At 40.0% G+C, this 25,568-nt stretch overlaps 1 protein-coding gene across 4 annotated transcripts in view; it reads left to right on the top strand.

The window, feature by feature from the left end:
* Positions 1-25,568, top strand: part of EVL (Enah/Vasp-like) — a 126,443-nt gene that overhangs the window by 20,706 nt on the left and 80,169 nt on the right. Inside the window, exon 1 of one of the 4 annotated variants that reach the window (XM_046647213.1) lies at positions 23,869-23,950. The exons of the other annotated variants lie outside the window; for them this stretch is intronic. Within the exon in view, the coding sequence (XP_046503169.1) occupies positions 23,919-23,950 (32 nt within the window). The 5' untranslated portion in view covers positions 23,869-23,918. Of the gene's footprint in view, positions 1-23,868; positions 23,951-25,568 lie in introns of those variants that run through there. 4 annotated transcript variants of the gene reach the window in all.

Consider the following 25,568-nt stretch of genomic DNA (forward strand, 5'->3'; position numbering starts at 1 on the left):
AGTAATTCCTTTCAGTGCAATTTTCTGTAGAACTTCTCCTGACATACCGAGTTGCAGTTCCTTAGACGCAAACTACGGCTAAAAATCCCTGTGCATGAGTGTGTTGGTGTCAGTATAAATGTCTCTTAGTGTTATTAATAAAGCAAGCTCCAGATCTCTCTGACAGCCTTCTCTAACAAATGAAATGTTCTTCTTTTAAATAATCTCTCCCATTCATTGTTTGATTTAACCTTCATAAGAAGAGCAAAAATGAAGAAACTGAGATTCAGACCAGTTGAGACTTAAAATACAGTCATGAGTTGCTTAAATATGGGGACACGTTCTGAGAAGTGTGTTAGGCAATTTCGTCGTCGTGTGAACATCATAGAGTGCACTTACACAAACCCGCACAGTGCAGCCTGCTACACACCTAGGCTATATGGTGCTAGCCTTATGGGACCACCATCGTGTATGCGGTCCATTGTTGACAGAAATATCCTTATGCGGTTCATGACTGTGGTCTGAGAGAGTCAGTGCTGGGACTGCACAGGTGGCCTGCTAATCCAATTCCTACTGTTAAAGCTCTGGGACGGCGAGTAGTTTTCCTGAGATGCTAGAGCTGATGTGGTTTGTCTCCTAACTCCTGGCTCAGTGCTCATTCCACAATGCCCTGCCACATCTGCAAGGGCTGCCAGCTGCCCCTGACCACTTGGCACACGTCAGTGCATAATTCATAGGACAGATGTTAGCATGAGAGGGAATTAAAGCAGTCATCAGCAAAATTGCTGGAAACAGCAGTCAGGAAATTTGGACAAGATATTTTTAAGGATTCAGTTTTTTTGGAAATTAATTCATTAACAAAGTATTTATATTTCCTGTCATCCTAGACTAAGGAACTGAGCTACACCAGCTGCCTTCCTAGTAACAGTTTTTGTTGGCCACACTTGAAAGCAGTTTCCTGGCTTCAGGAAAAGAGAATTTTATAAGAGAATGGACTCTGTTTTTAGAGCAGGGAGTGCTCTCAAAAGTGATCTTGTGGATCTCTCACTGTCAGGACAGGCAGTATGCCCAGAGAAGCCAGGTGACTAGCCTGAAGTTAGACACCTGGTCTGGAGAGCAGCCTAGGTCTGCAGCCTCTGCCTCGACGCTTCCGTGCATCAGGAGGGTTTGGAGTGCCTGCCCTTCTGCAGGCGCTGTGCCGGCCATCTCCTGGCTCACATGTTGTCTCCTTTGGCTCACAGAAAAGAGACACCTTTCAGAGAGACCATTGGCCCCCTCCCTGGCCTGCAAGGGAGCCAAGGAACAGGAGGCTAGTGTCGGGTTGGTGTGGGGCTCCTCCTGCCCGGAAGGGCATTTCCCATTGAGTCCTGCCTCTCCACAAAGCTCTGGGACCTGGGTGAAGCGTTTCACTCTTCTAGGCTTCAGAAAATAAGAATGTTTGTCTTTGCCTCCCCCACCTCACTGGTGTGGCTGTTGTGATGATTGAGAGTGTGAAAGGAGCTTTTTTAGATGCAGATCCCTACAGAAGTGTTAACGGGTCAAGAGTCGGAAGTGTCCTGATGGCCGCCCACTTCTTCCTCTGCTTGTTCTTCCCCCTTTCTCCTTCCGTGCTCTCACTGCTCGAGGTCTGTTGGTGGTGCTCATACACTAGGACTCGGGTATTTCCTCTCGCATCAGTCAAGCTCCTGCCGCAGCCCATCATCCTCCACGCTCCTTCCTTATGCTCCCTGAGGACCCGTGTAGGGGATCACCTGGGAAACTCGTGTGCGGTACCAGGTCACCGGAGGCCTGCTGCTGACTTGCTGTGGCCTTTTGGACTTGTTGCTTCTCCGCTGCAGGCCTCAGTCTCCTTTACAGCAGGCTTCTCCCCTCGGCACAACTAACCTTTGGGGCGGGGTAACCCTTTGTTGGGGTGCTCTTCTGTGCACTGTAGAATGTTGAGCAGCATCCCTGGTCTTACCACTAGGTGCCAGTAGACCCTCTCCCCCTCCCTGGTTGGGAGCCACCACTTGATAATAAAATTCATGCCCACTTTACAGATTGTTTCGAGTATTAAATAAAATAAGGAGAGTGAGATATTTTCTAGAATCTTGTACACTCCTTTTCCTGCCGTAAGTCTCTATTCGTGCCACCTCTTCCTAGTCGTCTCTTCCAGCTTGTGTTCTCACGTCACCCTGCACTCTTCATGGTCTTTTGCTGCACTGTGTTCTGTCTGGTTGTCTCTTGAGTGCCAGGACTATATTTTATTTAACCTTATATCCATGGTGTTTAGCATGGTGCCCAACACGTTTGTTAAGTGACTAAACCTATCACCTGGGTACAGTGCTTTTCAGTGTAAAGCACTGTCCCATCCATCGTCTCCTCTGATCCTCACCAGCACTCTGTCAGCTAGAAAGGACTGGGCTTATTTCTTCTCTTGCATACACCTGAGAAAGGAAGGTGGGGACTGTAACCCTTGGGTCCTGGCTCTCCTGCACCACACGCCTGCTGGAGGCGCCTGGGGAGGGGACCAGCAATAAACTGAAGTGTTGTCATTTTTCTGCGTGGTGCTGCCCTGAGTCTTTTAGTAAGACTAAATCACTCAGTGATGTTTGTTCTCCCTGTGCGTCTGTGTTTGTGGTTAATCAGGGGGATGAATTATGGAATGAATCAATGAATTCCTGAAATGCTCTGAGGCCACTGTGGACACTGATGATCTTAAGTAGTCTTGACAAATTTTTCCTCCAGCCATATCCTGAATCTCGTGAAAGCCAGGTTTATTTCCAGCCTAATTAGAGTAGTAGGTCACCCAAAAGCCGCTCAGAGCAGAAATAAAATCTTCAGAAGAGACCTGTCTGATTTGATATGATTTTTTTCCCCACCTTGTCATTGAAAAAAAGTGTTGAAATTTCAAATTGTATGGTTCTTTTTTCTTTAAAGGCCTCTGAGACAGTATGCCTGCAAGACTGAAAGCTCAAAGTCAGAAAAACCCAGGAGACAGTATGTATAAGGAGGCACTGAGTTATTTATTTTTCAGCAAACAGGGTGTTGATTAAGAATTTTGACAAACAGTAAAAAGGAGTCCTGGACTAGGCATCAGGAGGCTTGATTTCCATGTTCAGTTTTGCAACCACTATTTTGAGACCTTGGTTAGATCTCTTTCTTTCGCATGATCTCACTCTCTTCATGAGGCCATTAAACCCAAAGACAGAAACAAGTCATTTGTTCAGAATTGTCAGAGTTCTTGGGCCATCTTTGGCAACCATGCAAAGTCACCGTCAAAGCAAGTCTTTTGATCCAATCTCCTACCTAAAGCAGATGTACATTATGCTTACAATTGGCTGGATGGCCAAGGTCAGACCAAAATAGTTTTCCCTGTGGCTTCCCTTGCTGAAAGCAAGAAGCATATCTTGTCCATCTCTGGACTCCCAGCACCTAGCACAAGGCCTGGCTGTAGCCACCAGTCCTAATCATCTCCCTTGGGATCACATCCAAGGATTCTTTCTTTCCAGTGAACTCCCTTTCATAGATCCAGAGCTAGTGTTCATTCTCCTTTCATCTCTCCAGGCCAGAAAGCTCCATTTTTCTCAGCCAGTCCTCATATGTTATGGTTTCTATTTGCTTTATCATCTGTCACTGTCTCAGAATGCTTCCAGTACCTCTCATATTGTGATATCAAAAACTGATCTGAATATTCCTTGTGTAGTCTAGCCTGAAGAGAGAATGGGTTACGTACTGCACAGCCTGTATCACAAAATAAATGAATCAAGTACCCAGTCCCTGTTCCTGATTCAGGTTCTGAGTTCTGGTGATGAGACATGTGTGATACCAACAAGCCTGCCTTGTGATTTTTCAGGATGACTTATGGAGATGTTGGACACTTGGGTGGAAAGCCCAGAAATAGGTCCAGACAAATATGTCAGTTGATGTTTGACAAAGGTGCAAAAGCAATTCAATGGAGAAAGTATTGTCTTTTCAAACAAATGGAGTTGGAACAATTAGTCATCAATATGCAAAAAATGAACTTTGACCTAATCCTCACACATTGTACAAAAGTTACCTCAAAGTGGATTGTAAATCTAAATGTAAACTATAAAACTTCTGGAAGAAAACTTGAGATAATCTTCATGACCTGGGGTTAGGCAAAGGATTCACAGATACGACAGCAAAAGCACCATCCATAAAAGAAAAGGTAAATTGGAGTTCATCAAATTAAAATAATTTTGAATTAATCAAAACTGAAAACTGTTACTCTGTGAAAGACTCTTAGGAGAATGAAAAGACAAGAGATAGACTTGGAGAAAATATTTGCAAATCACATAGGACTTGTCTTCAAAATGTATAAAGAACTCTCAAAACTTAACAGTAAGATAGCGCAGTTTTTTTAAATGAGCAAAAGAATAGATATGTCATCAAAGAGGATATACTGATGGCAAACAAGTGCATGAAAAGATATACAGCATCATTAGTCATTAGAGAAATGCAAATTAAAATTACGAGATACTACCAAGTACTTACTAAAAAGGCTGAAATAAAATATTGACAATGCCAGTGCTGGTGGGATGCAGAGCAACAGCAACGCTCCTACATTGCTAGGAGGAACAAAAATGGTACAGCCACTCCGAAAAACAGTTTGGCAGTTTCTAATAAAATTAAACCTATAAGCCAGCGATCTCAATGCTAGATATTCACCCTAGAGAAATGGAAACTTGAATTCACATAAAAACCTGCGCACGTGTGCGGGACTGCTTATAGCAGCTCTATTTATAAGGGCCCAAACTAAGCAACGCGGATATTCCTCAACTGAATGCATGAACAGTTGGTGGTACATCCACACAATGGAATACTACTCTGCAAAAAAAGAAAAAAAGAGCAAATTATTTGATAAAGACAGCAAGTTGGGTGAATCTCAAAGGCATTATTATGCTGAGTGCAGGAAGCGTCTTAAAATCATACATACGGTATGGTTCTGTTAGCATGACATTCTACAAAGGAAAACTGTTAAGATGAGAAGAGATCAATGGTTGCTGGGAGTAAGTGGTGGGGGGAGGCTGTGACCACTAGGGGATAGCTAGTGGGAGTTTGGGGGGTGATGGAACTATATCTTCTGATTGTGGCAGTGCTTACGCAGATCAATACGGGTGTTAAAGTCACAGAAATGAAATAAAATCCAAACCAAAAATTCTGAGAAAAAAACAAATAAAAAGCTCCAGTAGTTTTAATAATGAAAAATGGATTCTCATTATTACCTTCGTTTGGATTTATTTGATTTGTAGTTAACCAGATCTAGCTAATGTGTTCCATTTTCTTTAAATGCTCATTAAAACCATTGGAAATCATTGAAAGGAGGCAGTGTAGAAACATCAGAATTCTCAGCATATAGCTTGAGAAGTGAATAGTTCTCACGTTAAGTTCACAGGCTTGCCTTGAAGCCTGAGCATAGTTGAAGTTTATAGGAATTGCCGTGAAACCGGAGAACACATACACTGCACCTGCTGTGTTCTGGGGGAGCCCTTTTAGTCAGACGTGCCCCCGCTTCATTCTATTTCTTCTCCACTTTCGTTTTTTTTAAAGATTGGCACCTGAGCTAACAACTGTTGCCAATCTTCTTTTTTTTTTTCCTGCTTTGTATCTCCCCAAATTCCCCCTCGTACATAGTTGTATATCTTAGTTGCAGGTCCTAGTTATGGCATGCGGGACGCCACGTCAACGCAGCCTGACGAGCAGTGCCGTGTCCATACCCAAGATCCGAACTGGCAAAACCCCAGGCCGCCACAGTGGAGTGCGCGAACTTAACCACTTGGCCATGGGGTCGGCCCCTTTTCTCCACTTTCTAGAAAGCTAAAATAACTTGAGAGTTGTTGCCCTGGAGAAGGTCCTTTCTACTGAGTGTTGTTTCTGGTGTGAGCCAGATTGGTGGGACGATTTTCTTCAACAGTCTCAAAGTCCCCCTGTTAATTCGTAACCCATTTGAAAGCATTATATTTTCGGTCTGCATTTGGGGCATTTTTTAATGATAGCTTTATTGAGGTATACTTTACATGCCATAAAATTTAACCACTTAAAGTGTGCACTTCAGTGGTTTTTAGTATATTCAGTTTTGCCACCATCACCACAATGAATTTTAGAACATTTTTGTCACCCCAAAAAGAAACTCTGTACCCATTAGTAGTCACTCCCTGGTTTCTCCCAAAACATTCTCCCTGGGCAACCACCAATGTACTTCTGTCTCAATGTATTTGCCTATTCTGGGCATGTCATATAAATGGAGTCGTATAGTATGTGGTTCTTTGTATCTGGCTTCTTTCACTTGGTCTAATGTTTTTAGGGTTTCTCCATGTTATAGCATGCATGCACCACTTTTTGAGATATTACGTTGCACAAGTGCCTGTCTACAAAGTAGGACTTACTTTAGTCCATACCCCTCAAGGGGACACAGATGTAATGGAAGCAACACTGGAATGTGATCAATGAGTATTATAACCCCCTCCCCAAAGAAATGTTTTCCCCAGTGTTAACAATGGTCATCTTTGGGGAGAGAGGCCCAGGGGAGACGGGAGGGGCCTTAATTTACCTTCTGTATCTCTCTGTAGTTTGAGTTTTCTGCCTTTAAACAAATATAACTTTAAAGCAAGGGATATCTGAATGGGGAGCTAATGCCACCCCACTTTTTTTACTTTGTATTTCTTTGTTTTACAAAATAAGTCGTATATTTTAAAATTTTCACTAGGATTGTTTATTTAACTATCCCCAAAGTTTTTCAGTTTACTTTACATAATTGAGGCTATATTACATGCGTACATGCTCATGATTATTTTTCTAGTATTTAATATTCCTTTAGATCCTTAATCATGTTTTTTTTCCTTAAATTCTATTTATCTGATATTAAGATTCCTAACTTGGTGTTCTTTTTATTTATAATTGCCTTATAGCTTCAAATTTTTAATTTTCAATATGGAAATATCCTTTTGTTTTAACTGTTTTTTGTAGACTGCATAACTCTGCTTCTTGTTTTTTGTCAAATCCAATAATCCATGTCTCTTGACCATTGATTTTAACCCGTTTATAAGAGGTCATTACTATTACATTAGCACAGCTGTCTTCAAATGGGGCCACGTTTATTCCTGGGGGTACATCAAGACTTCTGCGATGACATTGGCAAGGATAGTTTTAAAGGAATTAGTTTCCTGAGTTCCCGCTTCCATATATATTCCATCCTAATATTGATCTGTCTGAAAGTGTGCCTGTGGTGTGCTGCTTCCCCTTCCTCACATCGCCTTTCACAATTCCTCCTTTCTCGCTGAGTAGATGAAAGGCATGTTGCCTGCCCTTTCCAAATCTTACGAAGATTCATTGCCTCAGGCTATAATAACCTTCAGCACAGCAAACCAAACCGGAATAAATTGAGAATGCATCAGTCCTGAAGGAGAGTCTCCTGAGAGCAAAGAAAGCATCTATAGAGGATATCGAAGAGGGCAGCTCCTGCCAAAGTGTCATGTCTTATCTGTCTAGTTGTCTGGTTAAAAATAAGAATTCAGAAGTGATCTGCTCTCAGTGTGATGTGTATAAGCATGTTTGAGTTGGAAAATTAGTCAAGCTTCTTCTGATGGAAAATAAATCTGATTTGGCGGAATGGTTTGATAGAGCAAACAGGCTCTGCCAGTTAAGTTTTATGGCAGATCTTTTTCATAAATTGAAAGAGTTTAAGCTCACATATTAAATTACATTTATAAATTTAACATATTTAAGCTTACATATTAAATTGAATTTATAAATTTAACATTTATTGCACATATGCCATATATAATATTTCTAAATATTAAATCCTTTGCAACTATCTGAATTCATGAGGCAAAATTATAGATATCACCTTAAAAATATGCTACAGGAGTGATGTCAGCATCATGGCAGAGTGAACTCTCCCCATAAACTCTGCCCTCTAAGATACAACAAAAAGGACGTTCATATTCCAAGAGGACATCCACACAACACAGAACACATCTGAGAGACCCACACAGCAGTACGTTGGAAGATGGACGTGCTGGAGCTTGTTCTAACCACAGCCCCCACCACCACCGAGGAAGTAGAACAAGGTAAGAGAAGGCTTCTCTTCTTCCCAAAGGACAGCAATCCAGGGATTGTGCACAGCTTCCAAGAGGAAAGGGGGGAGGGAGTGGCAGCCCTCCACCAGAACACCATAGATCTCTGAGGCCCCTCACAGCCCAGGGGAAAGCCCCACACAGAGTTGACTAGCTGTCACGGGGGTGTCTTCATCAAGCCAACACCCCAGGAGACCAGATAGTGAAGGCAGAGTGAGAATCCCCCGATTGTGCAGGAGAAATAAAGCGCACTTCCTCCCTGCCTGGCACCCCAGCTCAGCACCAGGGAGCTGTGCTGCAGATCACAGCAGGCTGAGAATAAGCAGCTCTTGACCCCCACCCAGTGGTGGCAGGTGGAAGCAGCAATCAAATACTACGACAATGCAGAAGCAGAAATTCACGCCATACACCAGTATGAAAAAGTATATTAAATCTCCAGAACAGAAGGAAAATGACAAGTACCCAGAAATCAATCCTGAAGACACAGAAATCTGTAACCTAAATGACAGAGAATTCAAAATAGCTATCATTAAAAAACTCGACAAGTTAAAAGAAAATACAGATAGTTCAATGAATTCAAGAGCTACTTCACAAAAGAGATTGACCCTATCAAGAAGAACCAATCAGAAATATTGGAGATGAAAAACACAATGGATGAGAAAAATAAGAATATGGATTTCCTGGGCAATAGAGCTGATATTATGGAGGAAAGAATCAGCAATGTTAAGGATAGAAATATAGAAATGCTTCAGATGGAGGAGAGAGAACTAAGACTAAAAAGAAATGAAGAAAGTCTCCAAGAAATATCTGACTCAATTAGGAAATGCAACTTAAGGATTATGGGTATTCCAGAGGGAGAAGAGAAGAAGAATGGAGCAGAAAGCTTGTTCAAAGAAATAATAGCAGAGAACTTCCCAAATCTGGAGAAAGAGATGGAAATCCACATGAAAGAAGCCAACAGCTCTCCCAATTATATCAATGTAAAAAGACCTACTGCAAGGCACATAGTAGTGAAGCTGGCAAAAGTCAATGACAAAGAAAAAATACTAAGGGCAGCAAGGCAGAAGAAAATAACTTTCAAAGGAACCCTTGTCAGGCTTTCAGAAAATTTCTCAGCAGAAACCTTACAGGCTAGGAGAGAGTGGAATGATATATTCAAATCTCGAAAGACAGAAACTTTCAACCAAGAATACCCTATCCAGCAAAAATAGACTTCAGATATGATGGAGAAATAAACACTTTCTGAGATAAACAAAAACTAAGGGAATTTATTACCACAAGAACCGCCCCCCTCCCCCCACACACACAAGGAATCCTCAAGAAGGCCCTCATACCTGAAAAACAAAAAAAGAAGAAGAAAGGAGTTGTAAAGTCCTGAGTGAGGAGATAAATAGGTAGACAAAATCAGAAAGTTGTAGCTATCCATTAGTACAGGGTAGTAAATACTCAAGTATAACATTAAAGATAAAGGGAAGGAAAACACCAAAAACAAAGATAATCTTGTCATTTTAACCACAAACTCACAACACAAGATGGAATAAGATGTCACTGAAACTACTTAGGAGGGGAAAAGGAAAGGGACTGAATTGACTTGGTGTAAGGAAATAAGAGGTCATCAGAAAATAGACTGTCTCATCTACAAGATTTTGCATACAAACCTCATGGTAACCACTAAACAAAATGTAGAACAGAGATACAGATAGTAAATAAGGAGAAAACTAAGAAAACAAGCATAAAAAACTACCTAACTGAATTGGTCATACAAAATACACAGGACAATAAACAGAGGAAATGCAGGAAAACCAGAAAACAAGCAATAAAATGGCAACATTAGGCCCTCATATATCAATAATCACTCTACATGTAAATGGATTGAATTCTCCAATAAAAAGACACAGAGTGGTGAGATTAATTAAAGAACAAGACCCAATAATATGCTGCCTCCAGGAAACACAGCTCCAATGACAAGCACAGGCTCAGAGTGAAGGGATGGAAGACGATACTCTAAGCTAATGGCAAATAAAAGAAAGCTGGTGTTGCAATACTTATATCAGACAAAGTAGACTTCAAAATAAGACAAATAAAGAGAGACAAAGAGGAGCAGTATATAATGATCAAAGGGACACGCCACCAAGAAGACATAACACTTATAAATATCTATGTACCCAACACAGAAGCACCAAAGTACGTAGAGCAACCATTAACAAACCTAAAAGGAGACATTAACAACAACACAAATGTAGTAGGGGCCTCAACACTCCACTCACATCAATGGATAGATCCTCCAGACAGAAAGTCAACAAGGAAGCAGTGGAATTAAATGAAAAACTAGACTAGATGGATTTGATAGATATATATAGAACACTCCATCCAGAAACAGCAGAATACACATACTTCTCAAGTGTGCACGGAACATTCTCAACATGTTGGGAAACAAGGCAAGCCTCAGTAAATTTAATAAGATTGAAATAACAAGAAGCACTTTTTCTGACCATAATGCTCTGAAACCAGAAATTAACTACAAGGAAAAAGCTGAGACAGGGACAAAGATGTGGAGACTAAACAACATGCTACTGAACAACCAATGGATCATTGAAGAAATTAAAAGAGAAAATATCTGGAGACAAAATGAAAACATACCATGTCAATTCATATAGGATGCAGCAAAAGCAATACTAAGAGGAAAATTCATTGCAATAGCTTAACAAACAAGAAAAATAAGCAATCTCAAACTACCCCTAGCAGAATTAGAAAAAGAACAAACAAAGCCCAAAGTCAGCAGAAGGAGGGAAATAATAAAACTCAGAGCAAAAATAAATGTAATTGAAACAAAAAAAGTAGAAAGGGTCAATGAAACAAACAGCTGGTTCTTTAAGAAGGTAAACAAAATTGACAAACCCTTAGCCAGACTTACAAAGAAAAAAAGAGAAAGGTCACATAAATAAAATTAGAAATGAAAAGGGAGAAGTTACAATGGATACCACAGAAATACAGGAGATTATAAGAGAATCCTATGAAAAGCTATATGCCAACAAATTGGACACTCTATAAGAAATGGATAAATTCTTAGACTCTTACACCTCCCAAAGCTGAATCAAGAAGAAGTAGATTATCTGAATAGACCAATTATAAGTAAAGAGATTGAAAGAGTAATCAAAAAAATACAAGCCCAGGACCAGATGGCTTCCATGGAGAATTCTACCAAACATTCAAACAGGATTTAATATCCATCCTTATCAAACTATTCCAAAAAATTAGGGAAGACAGAACACTTCCTAACACATTCTATGAGGCCATCATCACCCTGATACCAAAGTCTGACAAGGACAACACAAAAAAAGGAAAACTACAGGCCAATATCGCTGATAAACATAGATGCAAAAATCCTCAACAAAATATTGGCAACCCAAATACACAATACATCAAGAAGATCATATACCATGATCAAGTGAGATTTATATCAGGGTCACAGCGATGGTTCAGCATCTGCAAATCAATAGTATGATGCACCACATTAACAAAATGAGGAATAAAAATCACATGATCATCTCAGTAGACACACGGAAAGCATTTGACAAGATCCAACATCCATTTATGATTAAAAAAAATTCTTAGCAGAATGGGGGATAGAAGGAAAGTACCTCAATATAATAAAGGCCATATATGACAAACCCACAGCCAACATCATACTCAATGGGGAAAAACTGAACGCCATCCCTCTGAGAACAGGAACAAGACAAAGATGCCCACTCTCACCACTCTTACTCAACATAGTACTGGAGGTTTTGGCCAGAGCAATTAGGCAAGAGAAAGGAATAAAAGCAATCCAAATAGGGAGTGAAGAAGTGAAACTCTCGCAGTTTGCAGACGACATGATCTTATTTATAGAAAACTCTAAAGGATCCATTGGAAAACTATTAAACATAATCAACAACTACAGTAAAGTTGCAGGGTACAAAACTAACTTACAAAAATCAGTTGCATTTCTATACTCTAATAACGAACTTACAGAAAGAGAACTCAAGAATACAATTCCATTTACAATCACAACAAAAAGAATAAAGTACCTAGGAATAAATTTAACCCAGGAGGTGAAGGATTTATACAATGAAAACTGTAAGACGTTATTGAAAGAAATAGATGATGATATAAAGAGACGGAAAGAGATTCGATGCACATGGATTAGAAGAATAAACATGTTAAAATGTCCATACTACCCAAAGCAATCTACAGATTCAGGGCAATCCCAATCAGAATCCCAGTGACATTCTTCATGGAAATAGAACAAAGAATCCTAAAATTCATATGGGGCAACAAAAAACCGTGAATAGCGAAAGCAATCTGGAGGAAAAAAACAAAAGTGGAGGCAGCACAATCTCTGACTTCAAAATGTACTACAAAGCTGTAGTTATCAAAACAGCATGGTACTGGTAGGAAAGCAGGCACACAGATCAATGGAACAGAATTGAAAGCCCAGAAATAAAACCACACAACTATGGACAGCTAATCTTCGACAAAGGTGCCAAGAACATACAATGGAGAAAAGATAATCTCTTCAATAAATGGTGTTGGGAAAACTGGACAGCTACATGCAAAAGAATGAAAGTAGACCATTATCTTATGCCATACACAAAAATAAACTCAAAGTGGATCAAAGACTTGAAGGTAAGACCTGAAACCGTAAAACTTCTGAAAGAAAATATAGGTAGTCCACTCTTTGACATCAGTCTTAAAAGGATCTTTTTGAATACCATGTCTACTCGGACAAGGGAAACAAAAGAAAACATAAGTAAGTGGGGCTTCATCAGGCTAAAGAACTTCTGCAAGGCAAAGGAAACCAGGATCAAAACAAAAAGACAACCCACCAGCTGGGAGAAAATATTTGCAAATCATATATCCGACAAAGGGTTAATCTCCATAATATATAAAGAACTCACACAACTGAACAACGAAAAAACAAACAACCTGATCAAAACATGGGCAGACGATGTAAACAGACATTCTCCAAAGAAGATATACAGATAGCCAGTAAACACATGAAAAGATGTTCAGCATCACTAATCATCAGGTAAATGCAAATCAAAACTACACTAAGATATCACCTTAAACCCATTAAAATGGCTATACTCACCAAGACAAAAAGTAACAAATGTTGGAGAGGTTGTAGAGAAAAGGAAACACTCATACACTGCTGGTGGGAATGCAAACTGGTGCAGCCACTATGGAAAACAGTATGGAAATTTCTCAAAAAACTAAAAATAAAAACACCATATGACCCAGCTATCCCACTACTGGGTATCTACCCAAACAACTTGAAATCAACCATCCAAAGTGACATATGTACCCTTGTGTTCATTGCAGCACTACTCACAATAGCCAAGACATGAAAGCAACCCAAGTACCCATCAACTGATGATTGGATAAAGAAGATGCGGTATATATACAATGGAATACTACTCAGCCAGAAAAAAGACAAACTCATCCCATTCGGAACAACACGAATGGACCTGGAAGGTATTATGTTAAGCAAAATAAGCCAAACAGAGAAAGACAAACACCATATGATTTCACTCATGTGTGGAAGATAAACAACCACACGGACAAAGAGAACAGTTCAGTGGTTTCCAGGGGGAATGGGGCTGGGGGGTGGGTACAAAGGGTGAAAGGGAGCATTTATATGGTGACAGACAAATAATATTGTACAACTGAAATTTCACAATGATGCAAACTATTATTAACTCAATAAAAAAATAGCGACAGGATACATAACTTTTCTAAATATTTCTAGAGTGTACACAAGCAGAAAAATTTGGAAACCAGAGTAATAGCACTTATTTCTGCTATTTTCTATTTTTAATGCTTTTTCTCCTTATTTTTTCCCTCCTGCCCTGCCTTCTGGGCTATATATTAAATTTTCTTCAATTGACTTGAAAACTGTAGGTTCTGTTTTCATTCTCCTGATTGCCACTCCTAACTTATCGTGGCCCATACTTATGCTTATCTTTCATTACCATTTTGTTTTAAGGCTTGTCGGTGTCTATGGCTTCTCTGAGTCCTAAGCTTCTCTTACTTCCTTCTGTTCCTCATAGAGTGATACTCACACACACAAAAGCTAGTGTATCTGTTATTTTTATTCAAAGTTATAGATATACTTTCCTTAAAGATGGTCATCGGGGGCCAGCCCCGTGGCATAGTGGTTGAGTTCATGTGCTCCACCTCCATGGTACAGGCTTCACAAGTTTGAATCCCAGGCACAGACCTAGCACTGCTTGTCACACCACGCTGTGGTGGCATCCCACATAAAGCAGAGGATGATTGGCACAGATGTTAGCTCAGCAACAGTCTTCGTCAAGCAAAAAGAGGAAGATTGACAACAGATGTTAGCTCAGGGCCAGTCTTCCTCACACACACACACACAAAAGTCATTGATTATCATTGCTTATTCATGCATAATTAAACCTCAGGCAATAAGAAACTTTGTTAGATTTTTGCTCCCCCCAAATTTTCTAAACTATTGTTAAAACCATTTTAATCATTTTGCAGTGTACACTTCAGTGGTATTCAGTGCATTCACAATGTTGTGCAGCCATCACCACTATCTAGTTTCAAAACATTTTCATCAGCCCGAAAGGAAACTCCATTCTCATTAAGCAGTCTCTTCCTGTACCTCCCCCCCCATTAATTATATTTTTTATGTTTGATGTTTCAACATCTTTGAGGGGCTTTGCTGGCTGGAGAAAGACTGCCCCTCCCAAGGCTAGCTAATTCCTATCTACAGTAAACTTGTTGGTGAGCCCACCTTTCATATACAAAGCAACCAGTCCCAAGTCCATACCCCTAACCACCTCCTTTATCTAAGTCTCACAGACCAAGCCGCTGTTTCCCCTGCCCTAAATCAACCCAGGACCAGGAACCACACAACTAGGAACAGCACTGTGCTCCAAAGCCCACTGGAATTGTTCAAACTAGCCAGTTCTAATCTGTTTACGCTGCCCTGCCTTTCCCACGGAAATCTCAATGAAGGCTGTGGCCTCTGCCTTCCCCTTACTCCTTCCTGCCTCCTGACCAACACTGGTGCTTCCCCAATACCATGCCCCTCATTTCACGGGGAACTGTGAGTAACATTAAACTTTTCTTTTAATGGTGTTGTCGTCACTCAGTCGCCTTTATAGATTAAGACACAGGCACAAATTACCACCACCCCGTCACAGCACTCGCCTGTGTTCTGTCCTATGAATTTGCCTATTCTGGATATTTCATATAAATGAATCATACAATATGTAACCTTTCATGTCTGGTTTTTTTCACTTAGTGTAATGTTTTCAAGATCCATCCATGTTGTAGCATGTATCAGTACATCCTTTTTACGTTGGAATGGTATTCAATTGTATACTCCCACTTTTCATATCTTGTTACAGTAGTCCCCCCTTATCCACGGGGAATACGTTCCAAGACCCCCCATGGATGCTTGAAACCACAGATAGTCCTAAACTCTATATATACGATATTTTCCTCTGTACATACATGTCTATGATAAGCTTTCATTTATAAATTAGGCACCATAAGGGATTAAAAACAGTAACTAATAATAAAATAGACCAGTTATAACAATGTACTGTAATAAAAGTGATGTGAATGTCGTCTCTCTCAAAGTATCTTTTGTGCTGTACTCACCTTTCTTCTTGTGATGATGTGAGATGATAAAATGCCTATGTGATGAGATGAAAGGAGGGGAATGGTGTAGGCATTGTGACGTAGCATTGGGCTACTGTTGACCTTCTGAGATAGGTCAGGAGGAGGATTATCTGCTTTCAGACCACAGTTGACCTCAGGTAACTGAAACTGGAAAGTGAAACCTCAGATAGGGGAGACTACTGTATTTCTTCCTACCTACATTTTCTTTTGTGCCAGAATATATCCAGTAAAAGTTCTTCTAAAGAAGGTCTGTACCTGGAAAACTTTCTGAGATCTTGTGTACCTTCTGAAAATATATTTATTTACCACCATATTGAAATAGTAGTTTGGCTAGGTATGAAATGTAAGGTTCAAAGTTTTTCCTCCAGCATTCTGAAGATAACATCCTATTGTCTTATTGCAGCTAGGATGTACAAGTCTGGTCTGGTTTTTCTTCTTTTATAGATGAGCTGGTTTTACTTGGAAAGCTTTTTAGAATTCTCTCTTTGATGTTCTTAAATATTATAATCCTTATGTGTACACGCATGCACACTTACGTTTTTTACTTATCAATTCTATTTGTCACTCTGTTAGCCTTTTCAGTCTGAGCTTTTACATCTTTCTTGAATTCTGCAGAATTCTCTGTCATTATTTCTCCAAAGATTCCAACTCTTTGTCTGTCTTTCTTTCTGAGATGCCTTTTTCACAGAAATTGATACTTCTGCTTCTGTCCTCCCTGTCTCTTTTTCCCTTCCTAATGTGTCTAGGTCAGTTTTTGGCCTGATTTTATGTTTTTCATCTCTCTGTTCTTCTGCTTAGCCTATTTATTGAGTTCTTTATTTCAACAATTATATTTTTATGTAAAAAAAATTGCTTGGTTCTTCTCCCTCATTGCTTATTCCCACCTCATATTTTAAGTATCTTCTCTCTCTCCAATGGCACTTATTATGCTTATTGAGTTTTCAAATTCTGTTTCCCATGGCATAGGCTGTCTAAAGGAAGAACTTACTTCTGCCTGCTTCCTTTACTCTCATGCTACTCTACTACACTACTTCACTTTTGACGCCAAGTATGTAGGTTTTCCACACATCAAGCAGTTCTGTGACTCCAGCTGTGTATATTACAGTTTAACTCAATTCTGATACTATCTAGCTGGAGATAGCCTCAGATCCCGCAGGTGAAAGGCTCAGTCCCACGTGACTGATCCCCACCTCCCACTTCAGATACCAATCGCAAGTCCAGGTTGTACCTGTACTTCTGACCAACTGGCTGTAAATTGGAAGCTCCCATGACCCCTTTCTTGGGTTTGATTAATTTGCTAGAGCAACTTGCAGAATTCAGGAAATCGGTGTACTTGCTAGATTACTGGTTTATTACAAAGGATATTAAAGGATACAACGAACAGCCAGATGAAAAGATAGAAAAAGTGAGGTTTAGAAGGGTCCCAAGCACAGGAGCTTCTATCTTTGTGTTTAGGGTGCACCACCCTCCCAGCACATGGATGCATTCTGGTTCACCTGTCTGGAAGTTCTCCAAACCCTGTTCTTTTGGGATTTTATGAAATCTTCTTTACATGGGCATGATTCTGCTCTCCCTGGAAGTCAGAGGTCAAGACTGGGGCCGAAAGTTCCAACCCTCTAATGGTATGATTCGTTCCCCTGGCAACCAGCCCCCATTCTTAAGGACTTTCCCCGAAGTCACCTCATTAAACTCAGGGTTGGTTGAAAGGGGCTTGTTTTGAAAAACAAAAGACAGCCATTTCACTTTTATTACTCTGAAGTTATTTCAGGAAATGAAAACAAAAGACCAAATATTATGACAAAGGATACTTCCATTGCTCTTATGCTTTGGAAATCTAAGGGTTTTGGGAGCTGTGGCCCAGAAACAGGGATAAAGACCAAATATATATTTCTTATCTATCACAGCTTGCTTCGTTTGTTGTCGTTCTTTTATAGTGCTTGCAGTTCTCAGAGGTGCTATAATTTTCCCCTGTAAGTTCATCGTTATTTCCTTGGAACATTCAAGTGCTTTGGCTAGTAATGTCTACTTCTGCTGCAGATGAGTTTGGCAAGGAGCTTGGTTGGGATGGAAGTTCCTCGGGACAGAGCACCGTAGTATTGCAGACTAGGCTCAACCAGTCCCTTTCCAAATGCTGAGATTTGAAAAGCAAGGTCATATCTGTACCCTCTCTGTACCTTTAGTAGTTCATACACTTCTTAAGTCCCAGTCTTTTCAGCAGAATAGCTTAACAAATATTCTGAACACCCACTATATACCAAGAATTGTGCTGGGCACAATTGGTTAAAAAGATGAATAAAATATAATAGCCCCTATCTAAAGGACAATGATCTGTGACAACTAAACTGATAATATTGAGAAATACAGAAGTAACAGCAGCAGGAATAATTTTCTCTATCTTAGGGGTTCATTAAACAGTTCATTGAAGAGGTAATACGTAAATTGGATCTTGAAGAGCAAACCCGCGTTCAACTACAGCTGGTCATGCAGTATTCCTAACAGGTTTTCATGAGTCAGTGATGGTAACTAATTCTGTGTGGCCATTTCTCCATCCCCATTTTCTCCACTCCTAGGATACAGGATCTACTCAGAACACCCTGCCTTCTTTTTAATACAAATTCTTATGAAAAGCCAGTATTATACAAGCATAATTTTTTCCTATATTTCTTACTCAAAGACCTTTTTATGCTTAAACGTTCCAGGAGAGGGTAGAAGAGAGATTAGTCTGTTTACAGGAAAGGTAGCTAAGATCCACAGAAGTAGGATGACTCTCCCAAGCCACACAGCAAGTCTTTTGACTAGATCTCCTAAGTAGAGTGTCTTTTAGTATAGCTACCTGATTTGTTGTCAACCATTCTGCTTTCCATTGAGATCTAGACACATGGAAAACACCTCTTTCAATCCAAGTCATTATAGTTTTCATTTGTTGAGCATTTGCTATGTTCAAGATCCAGAGCCAGATGCCTTAGCATTTAATATCCTGTGTGAGATTTGGTGCCCTTGTCTTATTCATTCATTCATGTATTCATTCACGCAGTCAACATTTACCATGTACGTACTGCATCCTAAACAGTACTAGGTGCTGAGCTCTGTTCATAGTAACACATTATAAGGCTCTGCCTTAAACAGGACGTTTCTTAACTCTGTTACTAAATTACTCTTCAAGTGTCAAAGCTCCTATCCTATTTTTCTTACATTTTCTGTTGCCCTGACATGATTGATTTAGGAATTGATGCTATACCTGCAGTCCATAGTTATTAATACAGCCAGTCACTTCATTGAACAGATGAGGAGGCCAGGGTCGTGAGTGGGGAAATGAATGCCCAAGGACATAGACCATGTCAATCATAAAGCTTGGGCTAGAACCCATATCTTGTAACACCCTGGCCGGAAATCTCCATGTTTCTTACTCCTCATAATTCTACTCAAGTGCCTTATTAAAGCTAGATGGTAGAATTAAAAGAATGTCCCCAAAAGGTTCACTCTTACCTGTTACCTACTTATTGAAACCAGCAGAAGATGGTAGTAATGTCTGTGAAGGACAAGAGGAAATGAGAGATGGAAGTGAAAGGCCCATTCTCACAGTGAATTCTCACACTCAGGCTAACATCTTCAGGAAATGCTGAGAAAATGAAAAAGAATACCCTTTGGCCCTTTAATAATCATGGTTCACTTCTGCTTCTGGCCATGACAGAGTAATGGTAATGGACTTGCTCTCTTGACAAAAACAACTATGACACTGAACAAAATATATGAAGCACCTGAATATACAAGGGATACTGAAACTCACACAGAATATTAAATTCTTGCTGTTCTCAGGCATTGACAGGCAGGACAGGACTCTGATCTTTGAGTGAAGAAACACACATAAGCTCCACAATGGCTGTGACCTTCTGCCTGGAGTCTCTTTCTGATCTTGGCACAGAATGATAGAGCTCAAGCTAAAAGCTGATTTTAAGGAGCTCAAGAGGCAAATATTGGAATTCCAGGCTACTGAAATAGCTAGATGGTTGCAAGACAAGGAAATAGAGAAGTGGAAGCCTCATGGTAGGAGCAAGGATAGCAGAGTTTTGTGTAGGGATTCACTTTGGGTTGTTGGCTGAGGGCTGGCTGTGTGTGTATGGATTGAAACTCTCCATGAGGCCTAGCACAGATTGCCTGCTGTAGTGTAAGAACTGAGTGATGATGCCAAAGGCCGTGCAGTTCTGGGAGATGTTGGAGATTCCAGTCAACCTGAATGAAGAGACCTCACTGAGTACCTTAGGCATTCAGTTGAGACCCAGAACAGCCACACCTTATGAGTAAGGACTGCACCCTTGAATAAGGGCCAGTCCCTAGGGCTAAGTTCAAAATGGAAATAGAACTTAAGAAAGAATTAATGCAAGCTCGACAGCACCAAAAGGATCTGCCAATAATTTACCCACCTGCCAGGACAAACTCAACACCTTTAAAGGAAGACAGCATAATCCATATTCTCTACAATGTATCATAACAATGTCTAACATACAATCATCAATTAGTGGACATGTACAAAGTCAGAAGATGTGACCTACACTTAAGGAAAAAAAAGCAATTGATAGACCCTGAGATGACTCTGAAGTTGGAATTAGCAGGCAAGTACTTCAAAGTTGCTATTATAAATATATTCAAAGACTTAAAGGAAAAGATGGATAAAATGAGCAAATAGATGGAGAATCTTGACAGAGAGATGGAAATTATAAAAAATTTACCAAATGGAAATTCTAGTACCACAAATGGGAAATTTAAGAATTCACTGGATGAGACTAAAAGTGGATCAGAGACTGTGTTAGAAAGGGTTGGTGGACCTGGAGACTGATCAATAGAAATCATCAAATCTGAAAAACAGAGAAAGAATATTGAAAAAAATTAATAGTGACTTGTGGGATAATACCAGGAGGTCTACATATGTGTAATTGGAGTCCCAGAGGGAGAAGAGAAAGAGAATGGAGCAGAAGAATAATGTTTGAAGAAATAATTACCAAAAACGTCCCAAATTTGGTGAAAAACCTTATATCTCTAAGAATCTCAGCAATCCCCTAGCAGGGTAAATACAAAAAAGCCACACCTAAGCCCATCATAGTCACACCGCTGGAAACCAAAGAAAAAGAGAAAATATTAAAAGTGACCAGAGGAAAAATGATATATACAGAGGACAATAGTATGAATGATGGCTGGTTTCTCATCAGAAACCATGGATGCCAAAAGAAAGTAGAACAACATTTGTTTAAGTACTGAAAGAAAGAAAATCTCACAATTCTCTATTCAGAAAAAAGTACCTCCAAGTGTGTAGGCAAAATAAAGATATTTTTCAGATGAAAAAAAAACTGAAAGAATTTATTGCCAGCATATCTGATATACAAGAAATGCTAATGGAAGTTCCTCAGGCTGAAGAAAAATGATACCAGGAAACTCAGATGTTGAAGAAGGGATGACGAATACTGGAAAAGATAAATATATGGGTACATATGAAAGACTTTTTTTCATAATTAAGATATAGATGAGTGTATGTGTATGTATGACCATTTAAAACAAAAATATATAACATTGTATTGTGAGTATGTAATATATATGACCACTATACCATAAAGGATGGGAATGAATTTATGCAGTTGCAAAGTTCTTAGATTTTACGTGAAGTAGTAGAATGTTAATTCTAAGTACACTGTAATCCCTAGAAAGAACTCTAAAAAATAGTATAAAGAGATATAGCTAAAACGACAATAGAGAAATTAAAAAAAGAATTCTAAAAAATATTTAGTTAACCCAAAAGAACAGAAGAAAGGAACAGGGAAACCAAAAACAGATGAGACAAACATAAAACAAATAGCAACATGGTAGAACCATATCAATAAATTACCTGTAAATGGACTAATACTCCAGTTAAAAGATTGGGATTGTCAGACAGGATGGAAATGCAAGACTCATCGTATACTGTCTACAGGAGACACTCTTTGAATACAAAGGCACAGACAGATTGAAAGTAAAAGGATGTGTAGTAGGCAGAGTAATATTACCCCCCACCCTAATCCCCAGAACCTATGAATATGTTACCTTACGTGGCAAAGTGGACTTGGCAGATGTGAGTAAAGTCATGGACTTGAGATGGGCAGTTATCCTGGATTATCCAGTGGGCCCTTTAAGTGGAGAATTTACAAAAGAAAAGAAAAGAAAATGGTAATTATGTGAGGTAATGGATATGTTAATTAGCTCTATTGTGGTGATTTTTTTCACCATGTGTATGTATATCAAAACATCAAATCATACACCTTGAATGTACGCAATTTTTGTGAATTATACCTCAATAAATTTGTTTCATAAACTATAAGTTATAGCACCAATAGAAAACCAGTACAGGATGGAAAAAGATATAGCAGGCAAATAGCCTAAGAAAGCTTGAGTGACTACGTTAACATCAAATAAAGTAAACTTAAAGAGTGTTAATAGAGATAAAGAGGGAGATGTCATACTGATCAAAGAGTCGATTCATCAGGAAGATATAATAGTCATAAAAGTAGATGTACCTAACAAGAGCTTCAAAATACGTGAAATAAAAATTGACAGAATTAAGAAGAGAAATAGACAAATACACAATCACAGTGGGAGATTTTAAACCTTTCTCTGAAAAGTTCATAAGCAATTAGACAAAAACAAATCAACAGCAACAAACCAGTAAAAACACAGAAGATCTGAACAACACTTGAGCTAACTGATATTTTTAGAACATTGCACCCAATTTCAGAATATACACACTTTCCTTTCTTGTGCGCATAGTCATTCACCACGATAAACTGCATGCTAGGCCATAAAACAAGTTTCCATAAATTTTAAAGGATTAAAATCATACCAGGAAAAACAAAAGAAGAAATTATACTAAGTGTGTTCTTTGACCACAGTAGAATTAAATTAGAAGTAAATAACAATAACAGATGTAGGAAAACACCAAATATTTAGAAAGTAAACAAAATACTTCTAAATAATCCATGGAAATCACAAGGAAAAATAGAAAATATTTTGAACTAAAAGATAATGAAAACCACAATGTGTAAAAATTTGTGGTTTCCACCTAGAGTGGTGCTTAAAGGGAAATGTACATCTTTGAAAGCCATTTAAAATACGTTTTCAACATTCAAAGTGCTTTCAGCTCTCCAGTTGCAACTTATCTTTTTTTTGTACTGTACTCTGTACAGCTATTTTTCACTATATTAATAATAGCATTTTAACACATCTGTTTGCTAACATATCAGTCTCTTCTTTCCTAAACTGTAAAAGGCCTTTAAGGATAAGAACTGCTGCTCTTTTCGATGTTTTCTTTCTAGTTTCTGGCAGAATACATGACATTTTGTGGGTTCTCAGTAAATTTTGAATGAAAGATTGGGAGTGGTTCTTATCTTCATGAGAACTCTGTGGAAACAGGCAAAATAAGGATTATTAGCCCCATCTTACAGTTGAGGAAACTGCAGCCCAGGCTCACCTCATGAACTGTGACAAGCCCAGGTTTCCAGTGTTCCTCAAACATTTTCCTTTCAGGCCCTAAATTGCTGACTGAAATAGCACCATTAGAGAGAAGTGTCTCCCCAGCAGAAGTGCGAAAGTTGACCAGAGTAAACTGTTAAGCCTTTTTCAGCTATTAAAACATCATCATGTAGTCTTTTATTCTCTGGAGGATGAACAAGGATGCTTTTGAGTTCTTGGAGCCTTTTCATAAAGGCCTTTAGGAAACCATCTGAGCTGACCCTCCACTTTCTATAACGGATGAGAAAGCCGAGGCCTAGACCTTTCGAAAGACTTGTAGAGCAACTTGGTGGAGCCGGCCCCACAGCCTGGTCCCCACCCCCAGCCCAGGCTGCCTCTGGCCTTGCAGGAAGCGCTTCAAGGTTTGAGGTTGCCAGCCTTGGGGGTTTCAGGCCGCGCAGTGGCTCTCAGCCACCCACGCTGGTGGGGCTCTGCTCTGTGAGCCTCTTGTTTCTCTATTCTCTACCTAGCTTTCAGTTTTTAAATGGGGTTTGTTTCCCCTTTGTCTCTGGTTTAGCTTCCTTTTCCTGTTTGGTTTTAAGTAGTCTAAAGATCAAGTTGCTGCCATCTCAGGGTCTGTGGTCCTCTGAGCAGCGTAGCCTGGTGGGAGGACAGCACTCACCTCCTCAGGGTTCCATGTGCTCAAGCCTTTCAGCCATGGCCACGGGGTGAGTATGGGGACCAAAATGGGGACAGAGGGATATCAAGAGGAAACCTAGAATCATAACGGTGTAGAGCTGAAGGGGCCACAGAAATCATCCCAGATACTCTTGTTATACTAGTGAGAGATCAAGGACCCGAGGGCAAAGGACTTACCCAAGGTTGCACAGCAAGTTAGCGGCAGAGCCCACTCACTCTCCATCTGCTGGTCTGTCCATTACACGGGCCTGTGCCTCTCAATGCCTGTGAGATTTAATGGCTTCTGTGTCAAAGCACTGACTCAGAAGTCAGACACCTGTCTCGGATGTGGAGGGGTCTCAACTATGTAAAGGGTTGTGGTTTGGCTTAGAGGTGCTGTGGATGGGTTCTGTCTCTCCTCTCTAGAATGGTCCAAAAACATTCATGTTGTTTTCTCTGAATACTGGGCAAAGAGGAAGAACGGAGGTTCCTTTTATAGTAGAAACTTCACGGACTGTAATAGCAGTGTCTTGCTCTTCTGCTTGGAAGACTTGTGACTGGTGTAGGCCATAGGTCACGTAGACTGTTGCTGTTTAGCCCTTGTGTCAGCTGTAGCCGGCCTCCCTCCTGCACCTCTCATTGTGAGTGTTCTTTCCAAAGGTGGGGTTACGTTTTAGACATGACTCCCTTCTGCCCTAGACTCCATGAAAGACTGCAGGTGATAGGACAGAGTTTTGTCCTCCGGGATTTTTGGCATTCGCTTGATTGACTCATTACAGCTTTGTGTCTTAGCATAAAATTATAATCCCCCACCTTAAACAGCTTCCAAATTGCTGTTTCACCAATTTTCTTATTTGCTTCTTTCAATCCTGCTATAAAAACCTGTTGGGTAGATCAGGAAGGTGTTCTCTCCTGTTTGGGGATGAGGAAGCCCCACCTCTGAAAGTTGTGGCAGTAGCTCAGCATCGCATGGCTGGGTGAGGAAGGCCTGGAACTGGAACCAACCGGGACGGTTTCGTCCGGTGTTTTTTCCAGGACGCTACACAGGCTCTCTAGAAGCATTTTGTAGTGAGTTATTAAAATTGGCATCACAGTGAATAGAACTTGTCTGATGCTCCTGGTCAGCAGAAGAGGGCTTTGGTGAGGGAGCATGGCTCTCCCTCGGGGTGGAGTCTTGGCCGCGCTGTTGGAATCACCTCCTCTAGGCCCCAGAGTCTCACAGGGCCAGGGAAACACCCGGTTTTTTTATGGTTGGCTTTGTTCCTGCTCCTGTGCAGCCAGTTTCCTATCATTTTAATAATTTTCCTTTAGCGTTAACGGATTTGTGGAGCACAGCATACTTTCCATTTCAGAGGCGGGTTAACTTCCAAAGTCATTTTGAGTTGTAAATTACACTGTGAAAGCTCGGGCAGTTTACTCTATCCTGTCAACTACTGACTGCAGAAACTGGTGCCGAAAGAAAATGGGGAGGAGACAAAGCAGCTGTTTTCAAGGTCTTTTTAAATTGTGGAATCTTGGAAGTTTCCATCTGGAAAGGGCATTAGAGACCGTCTGCAGTAGGACATTGAGGTTAATGGTGCTTCAGGCATCTCACTCTCCTCTTCAACCAAATTAATTCTCTTTTATCTTTTTTAAGTATTCCTCTAGATTTCTTTGAGGAAAAAAAGT

Source organism: Equus quagga, chromosome 20, assembly GCF_021613505.1.
Source record: "Equus quagga isolate Etosha38 chromosome 20, UCLA_HA_Equagga_1.0, whole genome shotgun sequence".
In the NCBI taxonomy this organism is placed as follows: Eukaryota; Metazoa; Chordata; class Mammalia; order Perissodactyla; family Equidae; genus Equus; species Equus quagga.